We start from the raw sequence: 15534 nt of genomic DNA on the forward strand, positions 1-15534 counted from the left end.
TAGACTGCACTATATCTGAGGAAAAGGTGCTTAAAACCAAATCATTATTCTTGAAAGTAAAGCAGTTTGACATAGTTATGAGTTCCAAAAATAAATATTGGATTATGTTTGTAAACTGATCTGAACTGGAGCATGATTCAGTTATGATCAGGGCTTTGACTGGGCCACGTCATTAGGGGTGTGGATTCACAGGTAAAAGGCATGGCAAAGAGTTAGAGGGTTTTTGACGTTGAGTTTGGCTGTTAAGGCTGAAGCCTTAAGCTGGAGCCCAAGGAAGTAAGTTCATAGAGGAAAGAGAAGCAATCCCCAGGAAGAGAGGAATGCTGAGCCCAGGAAGAAGCAAGCCCTGGGAAAAGAGGAACCTTGAACCCAGAGAGAAGCAAGACCCTGGAAGAGAGGAACCCAGGAAGCCTGAACCCTTGTCGCCATCAGCAGCCATCTTGCTCCAACACGTGAAAACAGACTTTGGTGAGGGAAGTAACTTATGCTTTATGGCCTGGTATCTGTAAGCTCCTCCACCAAATAAATAACCTTTATAAAAACCAACCAATTTCTGGTATTTTGCATCAGCACCCCTTTGGCGAACTAATAGAAGCAGCAGCAGCAACAACAACAAAACTGATGCAAAAAAAATTTCTGAATGGCTTATAGATATAACTGAGGAAGGTCAAACAATAAAGCTTTTAGAATAAAACATCAGACAACAAGATGTTTTTGACTTTGCAGTAGGCAAAGATTTCAAAAAGTGCTAGCCATAAAGGAAATAATAAGTCAGATTATATTAAAATTAAGAACTTTTACTTATCAAATGCATTAAGAAAGTGAAAAGACAAACCATAGAGCCAGAGAAGATATTTACAACATACATAGCTGAAAAAGGACTTGCACCAAGAATGCAAAGAAACTGCAAATCAAAATGGAAAAGGCAGCCCAAAATAAAACTGAACAAAAATCTTAAATGGGCATTTCACAAAAGAAAATGTCCAAATGGCCAATCAACCAACTAACCAGCAAGAAACCCCAGTCATTTGATTTACTAATTAGGGAAATGTAAATTAATGTCCAATGTGATATCACTCTATACCCACTAGAATAGCTAAAAATGACAAAGATGGAAAATATTAAGTATTGGGGAAGGTGTGGCACAGCCAGAACTCTCATACATTGCTTACAGGAGTATAAATTAATACAACCACTCTGGAAAATTGTTCAGTAGTATTTTCTAAAGTGGCTGAATTCCCTCTCATCCAGCAATTCTCCTAGTTGAATATCAAACAGAAATCCGTACACGTATTCAGCAAATAACAAGTTCTAAAATTCTCACAGCAGTAATATTTGTAAGAGCCCCAGAATGGAAATTATTCACATGTCCTTCAATAGTTGAATGGATTAATAAACTGTGGTACACTCACATAAAGGAATACTATCAGCAATGAAAATAAACTATCTATAATTACATGCAACATCAAGCAAGAATCTTACAAACATAATGGTGAACAAAAAGTTCAGACCCCAAAGAGTATATACTCAATAATTCACTTGTATAAAGTACAAAAATAGGCAAAACTAATCTATGCTTTCAGGAAAGTGTTTAACCTTGGGGGAAGGTGAGTGGGTATTGACTGGCAGAGACCATGAAGGGCTGTCAGGATGCTTCCTGAGCTTTGGTGCTAGTTACATAGCTGTGTTCTGTTGATGAAAATCATTAAGATAAAAGTTTGTGATAGCAGGACAGAATTTAGTAATATAAAAACCACCCAAATCTAATGTTCAAGAAATTTAAGTGCAGTCTAACATTATCCCATTTAACACAGGTTTAAAACATAGGTTAGCCAATACTTCACTTTTTACTGTGAAGTCAATACTTACAGTAAATTTGGCTCTTTCTTCCATTACTTCATAACCCAGTATAGTAGGTGTAGATGGTCTATCTTCCCAATTCACTGTTTCTGGATTTTGTTCTTCACTTTCTCTTGGTCTAGATGAATACTCAATGGAAGTATCTGCACCTGTAATTTTAGTCCTAATGAGAGGACTACTACAAATACATGAAGTACTGTCCATTTGATCAGGCACACTTGTCTGCTTATAATTATCCATATTTGAGTCTTCCAACTGGCCTTTGGAAGAGTTTGAGCTAGTTGAAAGACTCCCAAAAGAAGAACTTCTTTGGTTTCTGTTGGTTGTAAAATTGGAAGCAGAGTTTCCTATGGGCATAGGAACTGGGACATAAGGAGTTGCCATCTTCTTTTGGCCTTTCCAACAGACCTACTGCTGAGTCCAACCACTTAGAGAACAACTAATAGTCAATCCATATTTTCTTTTTAGGAATTCAATATCTAAAAGAGAGAAGGAACATATTTAAAGATTATAGTCTTTAATCTGAAGCATGAGCCAAAAGAAAACAAAATGTTCAAATCCATTTCTTTTTAATTTTGTGACACTCTATTATTTCTTTGGAATGGAGACACACCCCAGGTCCCTCCCTCTGAATTCCAAAATAACATTTCTAAGGACTCCGATCTCCAAAGTAAAGAGAGCAATAGAACTATTACAAATCTTTTTCTTGACTCTCAAGTTACATTTTATCATTTCTATCCACTTCATTTCTTTGTGAAGGATTTCTGCAATGTTCATTTTAACCTGAAGTTATCTATATAAAAGTGTCGGAAGGAGGGAAAGTGGTAAAAAACTTCCTGAAGCTTTATTTCCTGCTTATGGGCTATACAGTTCTATACAGCACAGAAAAGGAGAGGAATGAAAGGAAGGGAGGGAGGAAATTTATTCATCTTACCTTTTGATTTAATTAGAGAAACTTTAAGAATTATACAGAATATTACTCAATCAGCAGTTTAAATACTAATGGTAAATAGCAACTGTTCTTTAAGTAACATTTTATAGAACCCAGGATCAAATATATTGAAAAGTAAACAACTTAATGGAATTTAATCTAATCAAATAAAACCTGATGGACATTAACCTATATATCCAATAAGATTAAATCATTCGAAGTTTGTGTTCTTCATAACTTCAAGATCACTAATGCTGCTTTGCCATAAACTGAAGGTATTTATATCTTCAAACTCATATTCAATAACCCTTCTTGTCAAAGGAACTAGTATATCTTGTATCAGAAGAACTTCATAATACAAAGAAAAGTTTTACCATCAAGTTGTTAAATAATAAATTAAGAAATTGTAATAACTGCAGGCCAATCAAATGACAGCACTACACATAACAAACAGGTCTGCCTACTCAATTCTATTTATACAACTCTCCTTGAGGCAAAAGAGGGAAACTAATCAGCCGCCTGGATTTGGAAAGATGCTGAAATAAGATTTTTAACCCAGCACGTGGCTCTGGGCCCGTCATCAAAGATTTAAGAAACTCGAGCTGCTGATTCACTGCCGCTCAGTTCCGCCTGATGGCCTCTCCAAAAAAACGTAAATATAAATCTGAAATCTCAAGCTTCTCAAGGCCTGGGGGATTGCCCTACCTTTTTGTCATTCAAACACCTGACGCCTTCGGGTTGGGGGTAGGGGGGGCGCATCAGTGCAAATAACTCACGTCCAGAGACCTGAACTCTACCTAAGCGTTAATGAAAAGTATCGTGCCTATTAGGTATGCCTTCATTTTCGCCCTGCTTGGAGATGCTCTGAGGACCATCATCTTAGTGCCACCCACTCTGAAAAACCTTGGTCAGGTGAGGTGGTACAACCTGAAGCAACCGGGTGAGGAGGAGAAGTGGGCAGCTAGAAGATGGAGGAAACCTGGTCGAGCTCTACGCTAGGCGCCACCGGCCGGGGTCTGTGCGGGAAACGGGTCTCGGACTCGGTGGTCGGCGGGACCCGCCGCTCCCAGGGGCCCCCGAGACTCCCGCCTCCGCGGCCCGGTAAGCTACCAGCGCCTCCCGAAGCTCCGCGGAGTCGGCGGGGGCTGGAGGTGGCCTGCGGGCTCCCAAGGCGCTGCGCCTCCTCCCTCGGAGTCCCTGCCGCCCGCCAGCTGCCCGGGGCGCAGGTGTCCGCAGCGCCCGCCGCCCCGTCCCTACCTCAGCCCACTTCGCAATCCTGTCCCTGCGCGCTCGCCGGTGACGGTTTAAACGAGACCTTTCTTAACCACGGTAGTTGGTCTCCTCCTACAGCAACGAAAGGGCTCACGTAACCCTGCGCACAGAAAACAGCAGCTCCGCAGGGACCGCGGAGCCCGAGACCCCAGCGAGGGGGAGGGAGGAGCAGAGCCTGGGACACCTCTCCCGGTAGTGACATCACGCCAAGGCGTCCGCCCGGTGACTTGTCGGACCAGGGCTCTCTGGCAACGTGGTTAGGCCTAATTTTGTGTCAACTAGTCAACCTTTTCCACCCGCTTTGTTTTTCGACATGAAAGTTTGAGAAACACTGGCTAAATTATTTAGCTTGCCTAACAGGTGATCAGAAGACTACAGTTCCCATGAGGCTCTGGGGCAAGCAATTGTCTGGGCTCCTGCATTGCATTATGGGGCTTGTAGTCATCACCGGCTTGGGCTGTTTCTAGTAAATTATAGATCGCTTTCCAGAATTACCATCACTTTAAAGGATGACAGTCGATTAAACGACCGGGAAGATAGAACACTACACTATAGCTGATCCGTCCAACATTACTCAGAAGTGTGCTTGATAGAGAAACCCTGAACTCTTTAGTGTTTTTCTGACTATTTGGAAAGCAATTTTACCCCAAATGATGCATTGCTAGGCTTTTTACATTGCGTCTCTGAGAAGGAAACTCCCCTACCTTCCCCCCCCTTCCACCGCCCCCGCGCCTTTTTTTTTTGGATAATAAAATACCAAGATTCCACTAATCTACAGGCCTGTTTATCACTAGAAATGAAGAATTTGATTTAAACATCATTCCATGATTTTTCGGGCTTTTGGAATAGTCTCTAAGGCTGAGAAAAATTATAGTAGTAATTTTTTAAATGAACATAGGAAATAAGGTGGGTTGGGGGAAAAAACACCAAATGTAAAATAGGGACTATAGTTAGTAGTAATATTTTGACAATGCTCTTGCACAGTTTGTAACAAATGTTTCACAACATTGCAAAATGTTGGTGGAAAGTGATGTATGAGACCCCTTTGTGATGTTGTGTATGTTTATTTTGTAAGTTCACAATCTTTACTGTGCACATTGTTTATGCATGTTATGTATGAATGATATACTTCAATAAAAATAAATTTAAAAAAAGAACATAGGAATATAATATGGTTCATGGCATAATGATGGTTCTATGGTTTTACTTGAGAAATATTGCCCTTCCAGTGAGAATGAGACATAAAAATAGAATTCTGTAGAAACAGTAGACTAAAATTTAGGTAATTACCAGGGTAGATTTGCATCCATTGGCCTTATGATGGCAATTCAACTCATGAATTCTGTAAGGGAATAAGGATATTAAGAGAAAAGCAGACAAAAAATCAGTCTTGGAATATTTCTCTAACTTCGAGACAGGGATGCAGATGATAGCAAGAGACATGTGATGAGAAAACCTTGATGGACTAATATCTAGGGAGCCAAGAGAAATTAGGCTTTCAAGAAGAGTGAACAGATAGGACAGTTAAGAGGAGAATAAAGATCTAGAAAAATCATTCGAATTGTCTAAGAACTTATTTCTCCAAGTATTGAAAGGAACATAGCTAATATACATATTACATGTTTCTTTAAACTTTCAAAATATCTGGTATTGATAAATAAATGGCTAGATTTTACTTTCAGGAATTGAACTAAAAATTTTGGGGAATCAAAAAAGAATATCCTGTGGCTGGTCAGAGTAAAGTTACAGTATCACCGATGAGTTTTGATGGCTAGTCCTTATTTATGGAATATTTTAGTTAAGCTTTTGGATACCTCTGTACAGTGCCTACAATCAAATTGAAGGGTATACATTTTAACTTATAGAGCAAGAGAAAACCACTTTTTCTGCACTTTCATTATCTTAATTTTATACAATGTATGTAGCCCCAGAAGGGCATTTTGAACCCACCCATAACGCAATATTATGCAATGATATATGGATATTTATAACTGGGGGAAAATACACAGCAGTAAAAAAGCATGTGGGGCAGGCAGGCATCACTTGATGTGGTTTTCTAGACCCCACCATTTCCACCTTCTCTGGAATTAGTCCCTCTTGTAAAACAAGGCTAGGGTCCCTGATAACCACGTTGTAATATGAGATTGTTTCTTTTCAGAGTTGATTGTGCCCAAGGAGAATGTTTGACCCAAACTGTGTCCATTAGAAGCTCCCTGTCAGGGATTTAAAGTTTGGAAAAAAGAGATGCTGGTTGGAAGTCATAGAAGCTAAAGCCAGACTAAATGGAAGTTCTGTGGTGAGAGGGTCCTTGAAGTTCCTGGAATTGATCTGATCCCTCCCATTCTGGACTCTTCCTTGGACTCTATGAGTTAACCTAGTGCCCTTTCAATAAATTAGCTTTTTATGTCAGTCTAGGCAGATGTGGCTTTTTTGCTTATAACCAAATGAAAAAATGGATAGAGCAGGTTAGAGTGAAGCATACTGATAATTAATAGCAGAAGCTAATTAAGTGTTTTTCCAGTTGTGAATAGCTGTAACAATCCATACCCTAAAGCTTTTAAAGTATGGTATTTCATAATGTGTTGTCTGTTTATAAATAAAGAATTTACTACTCAATAATTTAGAAAAATGAAATAAATATCTCTTTTTCAATGATTCTTTTGGTATAATTCCGTCAATTCTCCAATTTGTGTACATTGTTCTCCATAAGAAGTATTTCCTTAATCTTAATATTTAGGATCTGTATTCCATCAGCCTTCTCTTTTCTCTCTGCCATGAAATTACAAGAGCAGAGAAAGAACTACAAGTAATCTATTCTTAGAGCAATGGTAGGCAACCAAAATAGAAGCAGAGCAACAGGACAGCAGACTTTATTGCCATGGACCTGTGACCTATGCAATTTCCTATACCAAGGGTAAGAATTATATGACATTTATAATGGCACAGAAAAGGCACTCTTTAATAGTGCTACCACTGATTAGTGATTTTCCACTCATCATATTACATAAGAAAAGTTTTTAAAGGGTTCCTTTAACACTAAGTATGGAAATCTTACTAGATTTATAATGAAGAGCTCAAATTCCTCTCAAAATCACAGGGCATAATCTTAGACCATAGTAACCATGAAGAAAAGGTCCCCATTTTATAAATAGGATACTGAGGAAAACAGAAACTAAAATAGCTGCCTGAAGTGACAGAGCTAATTAATCCCTGACTCCCAAATGAGTAAACTTTTCACCACACAAAATAAGAGACTCGTCCAAAAGGAAGCCCTTCCGGAACACGTCTATCCTAACTGCCTTTCAGCCTTCCAATAATGTTTTACCTCGGGTATATTGTCAATAAACATTTGATATCTGGGAAGTCTCTGGGGATTTTATGCAAGAAGATGGTCTTGCACTAGGCATTTAAGGACTTGGAGATATTGGAGATGTAAAGGACAGCAGCGGAGCACATCAGCCAAAAAAGCCCAAGACTTGAGGGGAGACATATCAGGGTGTGGTGTGTTACAAGACAGTGAGGAGACCAATCTGATTGACATGAATGACGCATGCTGGGGTATAGTTGGAAAAAGAGAGCTGTGCTCCTACTTATATCTCAAGTCCGTCTCAAATATAATCTGATCAGTAATACAGCAAATACCATATTATATTTTGAATTCTTATTTATGTGTGCAGAGTAAGGGTCATGATTAACTATTAGATCTAGGGACAGACAATTCCTTGTATGGTGCCTAAATAAGAGATATTTCAGGTATAGTCCTCATAATTGCTATTTTTGGTTCTTGGCCCACTTGTTTACATTTCTCACCAGATCCTTGTAGACATCTGCATTTACAACCTCTGGTTTAGAGAACAAAATCCAAAACTTTGGGTAGGTAGAAACTAACTTTCATCTACTTTAAAAAAAAATTATTTTTCAAAAAAAGATACATAGATCACATACAATTTTACATTAAAAAATATAAGAGGTTCCCATATATTCCACTCCCCAGCCCCCTCATTTACTTTTAAAGTCTTATTTACTCTAGATCAATTGGTCAGTTAATCAACTTATCAATTGTTTATTAAGTACCTATCAAATGCAATGAACCTCAAAGTCTAGCCATATTAATTATTTCCAATACTAAGCTCTCCATTTTTTCTTTTGGTAGCATTTGTTGTTGCTTTTGCCTGAAACTCTCCCATTCTCTTCATCCCATTCTGGAGCCTCACCTCTAGGTCACCTCTTCCTTAAAACTTGTCTGACTCCCCCTCCACTGTGCTCTCACAGCAGCCCCTGCATTGATGGTGGTTATCTCTGTACGTCTACCTCCCTGACTAGAACATGTGCTCCTGGGTGCATAGACAGTGCCTTTTCCTTCTCCTCTGGCTGGCAAGACATGTGGCACATAGTAGGGCTAAAGTGAATGAATAAATGAATGAATAAAATTTTCTTATTGGATTAGCTTGGTGGTTTAATATAAATAAATACACATATTCTCAGAGGAATTTTGTTTTAAAGAAACAATAAATGAAAGCTCATTCTATAAAACAAAAGAAAGTGACACAGTTTTGGGCAAAAGAAGAGATTCCTTCAATTGCTCAGATGAGTTTGTAAAACATTAGATTAGCTAGATGAATTCTAAGGTTTACCTCAGATGGAACATTTTCTGTGTCAAGTACCCAAAATCTTAAGTAGATAACCAAACAAATATCATACCTGATTAGCAGCACTAAGATCCACAAAAGTCATTAGGCAGAGAAAACCAAAATAAAGTAAAAACAAAGTGAAACCTGAAATTAAGCAGGCCAGTGAATCAGTCATCATTGTATATAGTCCTCGTTTTTTTTTTTTTGAAGTAGTAGGAATTGAACGCAGGACCTTGTATTGTACATGGGAAGCAGGAACTCAACTACTGAACTACATCTGCTCCCCAATCCTTGTGTTAATCAATTCTGAGATAAATTCAACTCCAAGTGTTTGTGTGAAGAAGGAAATCCATTCTCTGAGGTTCCATTTATTGCCTGGTGTCAACATCTCAGTTTGTAAGAGACCCGTCCAAAAAAGAAAAATGTTCCCAGGGGAAAACAGAGCCTTGTTTTTCTGTTATCTTCTGGGGGGAGCTTGAATTGCCTGGGTTATCTCTGGCTTTTTGGTTTGGGTTCCTTCTGACTTTTTGGTTGACTGCTATGTCATTGAGAGTCATCTTTCAACCTGTAATTTTTCCTTAAGATTTATCTATGTCCCTAAGGACCTTAGTATCTTGCAATTTCTTTTTACGAGTTACAGTTTATCTGCAGTCTTTACAGTAATGATTAGCTTGATATTTGTATCCTTAAAAGTAATTCAGATGTAATTTCTGTTCATTTTCCATTTCAGGACAATTATAAATCTTCATTTACAATATAGATTCTATTTTTCTAGAAACTTCAGTTTCTACTAATATATTTAATATCTAAAACATTCAGCCCAGGAAATCAAATGTCCTGATTCCATAAATATTTCTCATGGGATCCTTTCTACTTTAAACACCAGTGATTATATTGCAAAGTATGGTCTATTGAGTTATCCCAGAAATAAACATGTTCTTAATTTTATTCAGCATTCCTTTAGGTTTGAACCCATTGTAAATAGGACCTTTCAAAGGTGTTACTTTTAATTAAGGTGTGGCCCAAGCAAATGAGATTGACGTTAATCAGGTTTACAGGAGTCCTTAAAAGTGGAAGAAATTCAGACAGAAAAAAAAAAAAGCCATGTGTATTAGTCAGCCAAAGGGGTGCTGATGCAAAATACTTAAAATCCATTGGATTTTATAAAAGGATATTTATTTGGGGTAGGAGCTTACAGTCACAAGACTATAATGTGTAAGTTACTTTCCTCACCAAAGTCTGTTGCCATGTGTTGGAGCAAGATGGCTGCTGGTCTCTGAGAGGGTTAGCCTTCCTCTTCCTCCTAAGGCTTCGTGGTCCCAGCTCCATCCTTTTTTAGCTGTAGGTAGCATAAGGCTTGTCTCTCTCTCCCCAGGCTCGTTCCTCTCAGGGATCATCTGCTCTGCTTTCTCCACAAGGCTCCTGTAAATTATCAGGTGAATCGCTCATCTCTCTTCCTGGGGCCTCTGCCATGTCTAATGAAAGCCTTCTTTCTTTCCTCACATATCTGCTTTTCTGTGTGTTTACTTCCTGGGACTCCAGCATCAAATCTGCCTTGTCATTTTCTCTGTGAGTCCTTGTCCTCTTGGGCAGTGACTCAACTCCTACTGATGTGGCCCAATCAAAGCCCTAATCATAATTTAATCAAGCAAAAGTGAAACCTCTGAAGTTAATACAATCTAATCTGCCCAGAGGATCAGACCAGTTTATAAACATAATCCAGTATCTATTTTCAGAATTAATAAACAATCAAACTGCTATACCATTGGGAGGAGCCAGAAGTCAGAAGTAAACAGAACCAGGAAGAGAAGGAGAGGGTATCTCAGCATGATGGGAAGTTGGGACACAAGCCAAGGAACCCCAAGGATTGCCAGCACTGAGCACCAAAATGTTACAGACTTTGGGGAGAATATACCACCTTGCTGACACATCAGCTTTAGTTTTCTCTAGCTTCAAAACCATGAGCAAATAGATTCGTATTATTTAAACCAATCCACTCTATGGTATTTGTCGTAGCAGTCTGTAATCAAAGACACAAAGGTATGTTTGCTTCTTTAGTCAAGTCATTATTTTGAATCATGTGACTGTTTTATATAGTGTATTTATTGATTTAATTGAGATATAACTAGCATGCCATGAAATATGCAATTTAAAATGTACAAATCAGTGGTTCTCAGTTTATTCATAAAGTTGTTCACCCATTTCCATTGTTTATTTTCATTACTCCACAAAGACACATTTGTATCCATTAGCAGGCATTCCCAATCCATTTCTCCAACCCACTGCATATCTCCCATTTGCCTTCCAGGCTCTGTCAACCACTAATCTGCTTTCTGTCCCTATGGGTTTTTCTCTTCCATATATTTCATATAAATGTAATCATATGATAGTGGCATTTTGTGTCTGACATCGTTAACATATTTTCAGTGTTCATGATGTTGAAGCATGTATCAGTACTTCATTCTTTCATGGTCAATAATATGGCATTGTGGGGGTACAACCATTTTTGTTTGACCATTCATCCATTAATGAGCATTTGCACTGTTTCCACTCCTTTCCACTCCTTTGCACTGTTTCCACTCCTTATGATAATGCTACTATGAACGTTCTTGTACAAGTTTTTTTGGGAACATATCTTTTCAGTTCCTTTGGGTATATACTTAGAAGTGGAATTACTGGGTCATTCAGTAACTCTATGATGAACATTTTGAGGAACTTCAAAACTTTTTACAAAGCAGCTGTACCATATTACATTCTCACCAGCAATTCATGAGGGTTTTGATTTCTTTCCATCCTCACCAATGTTAGGAGTGGTTATTATCTGTCTTTTTAATTATATGGTATTTCACTGTGATTTTGATTTGCATTTCCCCAATGACTATTGATGTTGAATATCTTTTCATGTGCATCTTGGCCATTTGTATATTTCTTTGGAGAAATGCCTATTTAAATCCCTTGTCCATTTTTAAATTGGATTATTTGTCTTTTAATTTTTGAGTTGTGAGAGTTCTTTATATATTCCAGAGACAAATCTATCAGATAAATGGTTTGCACTTAATTCCTCATCTTCTGTGATTGCCTTTTCACTTATTGATGGTATCATGTTCAGCACAAAAGTTTTAAATTTTAAGGTAGTTGAATTTATCAGTTTATCTGTTTTCTCTCTTGTGTTTCATGCATAATTTCTAAATAATGATTGCCTATTATACTAATCATTGCCTACTATAAGGTCATGAAGTTTTATGGTTATGTTTTCTTCTAAAACTTTTATTGTCCTAGTTCTTACTTTTAGGCAGAGATCTATCTTGAGTTAACTTTTGTACATACTATGATGCAGGAGTCCAACTTCATTCTTTTGTATATGATATCCAGTTGTCTGTGCACCATTTGTTGAAAAGCCTATTCTTTCCCCAATGAAAAATCAATTGACTATAAATATAAGGGTTTATGTCTGGACATCTCACTCCTCCACTTTACTTTTAAGGTTTTTAGTCAGCTACTTACTTACAGTAATTGTATCACCATCTCAGTCAGCTGGGTTGTTTAACTGTTGCTGCTTATTATTTTCAATAAATACTCCTGGGAAGAGATTGCTGCAAGCAAACTCTGAGCCAACTTAGATTAGACCTCTAGTGGGGTTTCCAGGAAATTGCCAGACAGATCAAATAATGACAATTCACTGGAAAAGGGGCTTTTAGGCAACTACAACCCTCATTTTGCCCCCTCCAGGAGATGCTAGGCCACTCGTTTTCACTGTGATTGCTAGGCTATTAGTTTTGAAGGCTATCATGGAACTGGGGAAAGGGTGATAAGAATTCAACAAGCTAAAACCTGTGTAGGGGTGCCCCACATGCAAGGAGTGTGCCCCTCAAGGAGAGCCACCCCGTGCAAAAAAAAGTGTCATCCACCCAGGAATGGCATCCACATACATGGAGAGCTGACACAGCAAGATGACGCAACAAAAAAGAGACACAATTTCCCAGTGCTGCTGAAAAGAATGCAAGCAGGCACAGAAGAACATACAGCAAATGGACACAAAGCAGACAACAGGGGAGAAGGGGAGAGAAATAAATAAAAATAAATCTTAAAAAAAAAAACAAAAACAAGCTAAAACCCACTACAAATCTTACTGTTACTACTGAGATTCAGCTATTTATCTTGAGTATATGCTCACAGCATTTAAAAAAAAAGATTTATTTATTTATTTCTCCCTCCTTCCTCCATTGTCTGCTCTCTGTGTCCATTCATTTTGTGTTCTTCTGTGTCTGCTTGTATTCTTCATTAGGCAGCTCTGGGAGCCAATCCTGGAGCCTTCTGGAGTGGGAGAGAGGTGATCATTCTCTTGCGCCACCTCAGCTCCCTGATCTGCTGCGTCTCTTATTGTCTCTCCTCTGTGTCTCTTTTTGTTGTGTCATCTTGCTGTGTCAGCTCTCCACGTGGGCCAGCACTCCTGCATGGGGCAGCACTCCTTGTGGGCCAGCTCACCACATGGGCCAGCTTGCCTTCATTAGGAGACCCTGGGTATTGAACCCTGGATCTACTATGTGTAGATGGGAGCCTGATTGCTTGAGCCACATCTGCTTCCCATGCTCAAAGCATTTCGCAAGCTATTTGCTAATTTGTAGAGTTCTGAAAATGTTGATTTTGACAACTTTTGCCTATATTCTCATTTTATTTAAGGAAAAGTGGATTCTCTGAGTGCTTTACTCCACTGTTCCTGCTGAAACCTTTCTATAGTGTATTCATTTTCAGAATCTTTTAAAAAATATTTTCTCTACTTTCTTATGTGTTTCAAGGAGTCTATGAGCTCTTTAATATTTTGTATCTCATAAACATATTCACTTTTCTGGGGGGGAGGGGGAAGTCTTCATGATCCAGCCAAGGTTAAAAACTACCTTTTTAGAGTAAACTATTAGATTTACTTTCAAAGTTTTGATAGTTTTCTGATTTATACTTGAAGAGATTTAATATTAGCAAAGGTATAGATACTGTCAAGTACCTAATTCAAATCCTGAATCACAATTTGCTACTAATGTACTAGCTGGTCACACAGCTTCCTTAAGTCTTAGTTTTTTCATCTCTAATAGGGGACAATCATAGCCCCTTACAAGGTTTTGGTGAAAAGTAAAAACAATCATACTTTTAAGTGTTTAGTATAGTGCCTGGCAAAATGAAAATTAGCTATTATTATTCTGTCCTGAGTCAACTGGGCAGTTCAGCTACTTTAAGAAGATGTAGACAATATTAATAATGACTTATATAAGTATTTATTGAATGAATGAATGAATAGCAATTACTATGGGTAGGGAACCACAGACTTCATGTGCATTAATTTATTTACCCTCACAACAGTTCCATGAGGCAGGTACTACTATTATACTTGATATTTTATAGATTGAGTCTCTGAGAGGTTGACTAGCTTGTCTCTTTTCTTAACTAGGAAGTTTATCCTTTGAATGGTTACCTCCCTTGGCAAAGTTGGGACTCAACCCCAATTCTTTCTGTCTCCAAAGTCCATGCTCGGACCCCTAGTCCATCCTATATTCCCTATCACTGTAGGGAGTGGATCCTGGACCTTTGAAAAGGTACACTTGGCAAGACCTTGGTAGAAAGCAAGGAACTCCTGGGTTCTTCACCTCATTTAACAGCAAGGTATCTAGCCCAAATGATTTTGTTTCTTTTTTTCCTGTGGCTATTACCGAACTGTAGCATAATTTCATACATCCTATCTTTGACTCCCAAAAGGTATCTTTCTTAAAAAAACTGATGTTATTCTGTGCCGTGTCCTGTCCCCAGCTTTCCATTGTTACAGTGCTTTGCTCTCTGATATTGATTCTGTTGTCTCACTTCTTCCACCTTCCTTGTTGAAAGACTGGAAGAACTGGAAGGACTGGGAAGGACTTGGCCAAGGGAAGCTTGTTTGTGTCTGAAGGGGAGGGGAGCAGGGTAGATGGGAAGAGAGGTATCCCAGCAGAAAGAGTCCTGAAAATTATATAGAAATTGTTTAATAATGAGAGACAAAAGTGAATTGAAATACTTACAGAATTAAACTTGCATTTTTATATGGTTTTATCAAATGGCCTCAACTTCATGAGAAGCCAGCTTTTAACATTCATAGAACAAGTATTTAATGAGTGTTTGCCTTTGTGTCAGTCGTTATTCTAAGTCAGTAGGAAATTATCAGTAACAATATATACAAGGTCACTGTTCTTATGGCATTCACAATCTGGTGAATGTTTGTGTGTACCCAGACAATAAACATGGGAAGAAGTAAGTTTAAAAAATTTAGCTAGTTTTATATTCCTTGAAGACAATAATCACGTAATATGATAAGAGTGGCTTGGTGAAGGGAGAGTGGAACAATTCTGTAATGAAGCATCGAATAGGCCCTCTCTGCAAATGTGTCCTGATGCTGAGATTTGAATGTCTTTGAAGAAAACAAATTTGCAAAAATCTGGTGGCAGAGCATTCCAGGAAAACTGCCTAACATGTTCCATAGGAGGGAACAAAAGCTAATTAGCAGTAAGTGTTCCTTTTCTTTCCCCTAATAGCTGCAATTCTAGGAAATAAGAAGCCAGATGTTTCTCTAATCACATATGTGATCCATATGTCCCTGAGACATTGGATTTTAACATTAATACCCAAATCTTGCTAGTTTCAAGCATCCACTTCCTTGTTAAAGGATTCTATTCTCTTGTAAATTTCCCTTTCCTAAGTATCCTTAGAGTCTCCAGGAGGGTATTTTCAGTGCTCCAGGGAATCCTTTCTGGATTTTGCTTCCTGTCACTGTTTTGGATGAGCTGCTGTCGCTGTCTTTGCCTCTGGCTGAATCACTGATAG

General features: G+C 38.4%; 1 protein-coding gene across 1 annotated transcript in view; it reads right to left on the reverse strand.

The window, feature by feature from the left end:
• The window catches only part of SNX16 (sorting nexin 16), a 54898-nt gene extending 50606 nt beyond the window's left edge, over positions 1–4292 (reverse strand). The window contains exons 1-2 of the mRNA XM_004479117.5: positions 4049–4292; positions 1870–2339 (exon numbers count right to left, since the gene is read on the reverse strand). Of these exons, the coding sequence (XP_004479174.2) occupies positions 1870–2244 (375 nt within the window). The 5' untranslated portion in view covers positions 2245–2339; positions 4049–4292. The remainder of the gene's footprint in view (positions 1–1869; positions 2340–4048) is intronic.
• Between the last annotated feature and the right edge of the window lie 11242 nt (positions 4293–15534).

This window comes from Dasypus novemcinctus, chromosome 14 (assembly GCF_030445035.2).
Source record: "Dasypus novemcinctus isolate mDasNov1 chromosome 14, mDasNov1.1.hap2, whole genome shotgun sequence".
In the NCBI taxonomy this organism is placed as follows: Eukaryota; Metazoa; Chordata; class Mammalia; order Cingulata; family Dasypodidae; genus Dasypus; species Dasypus novemcinctus.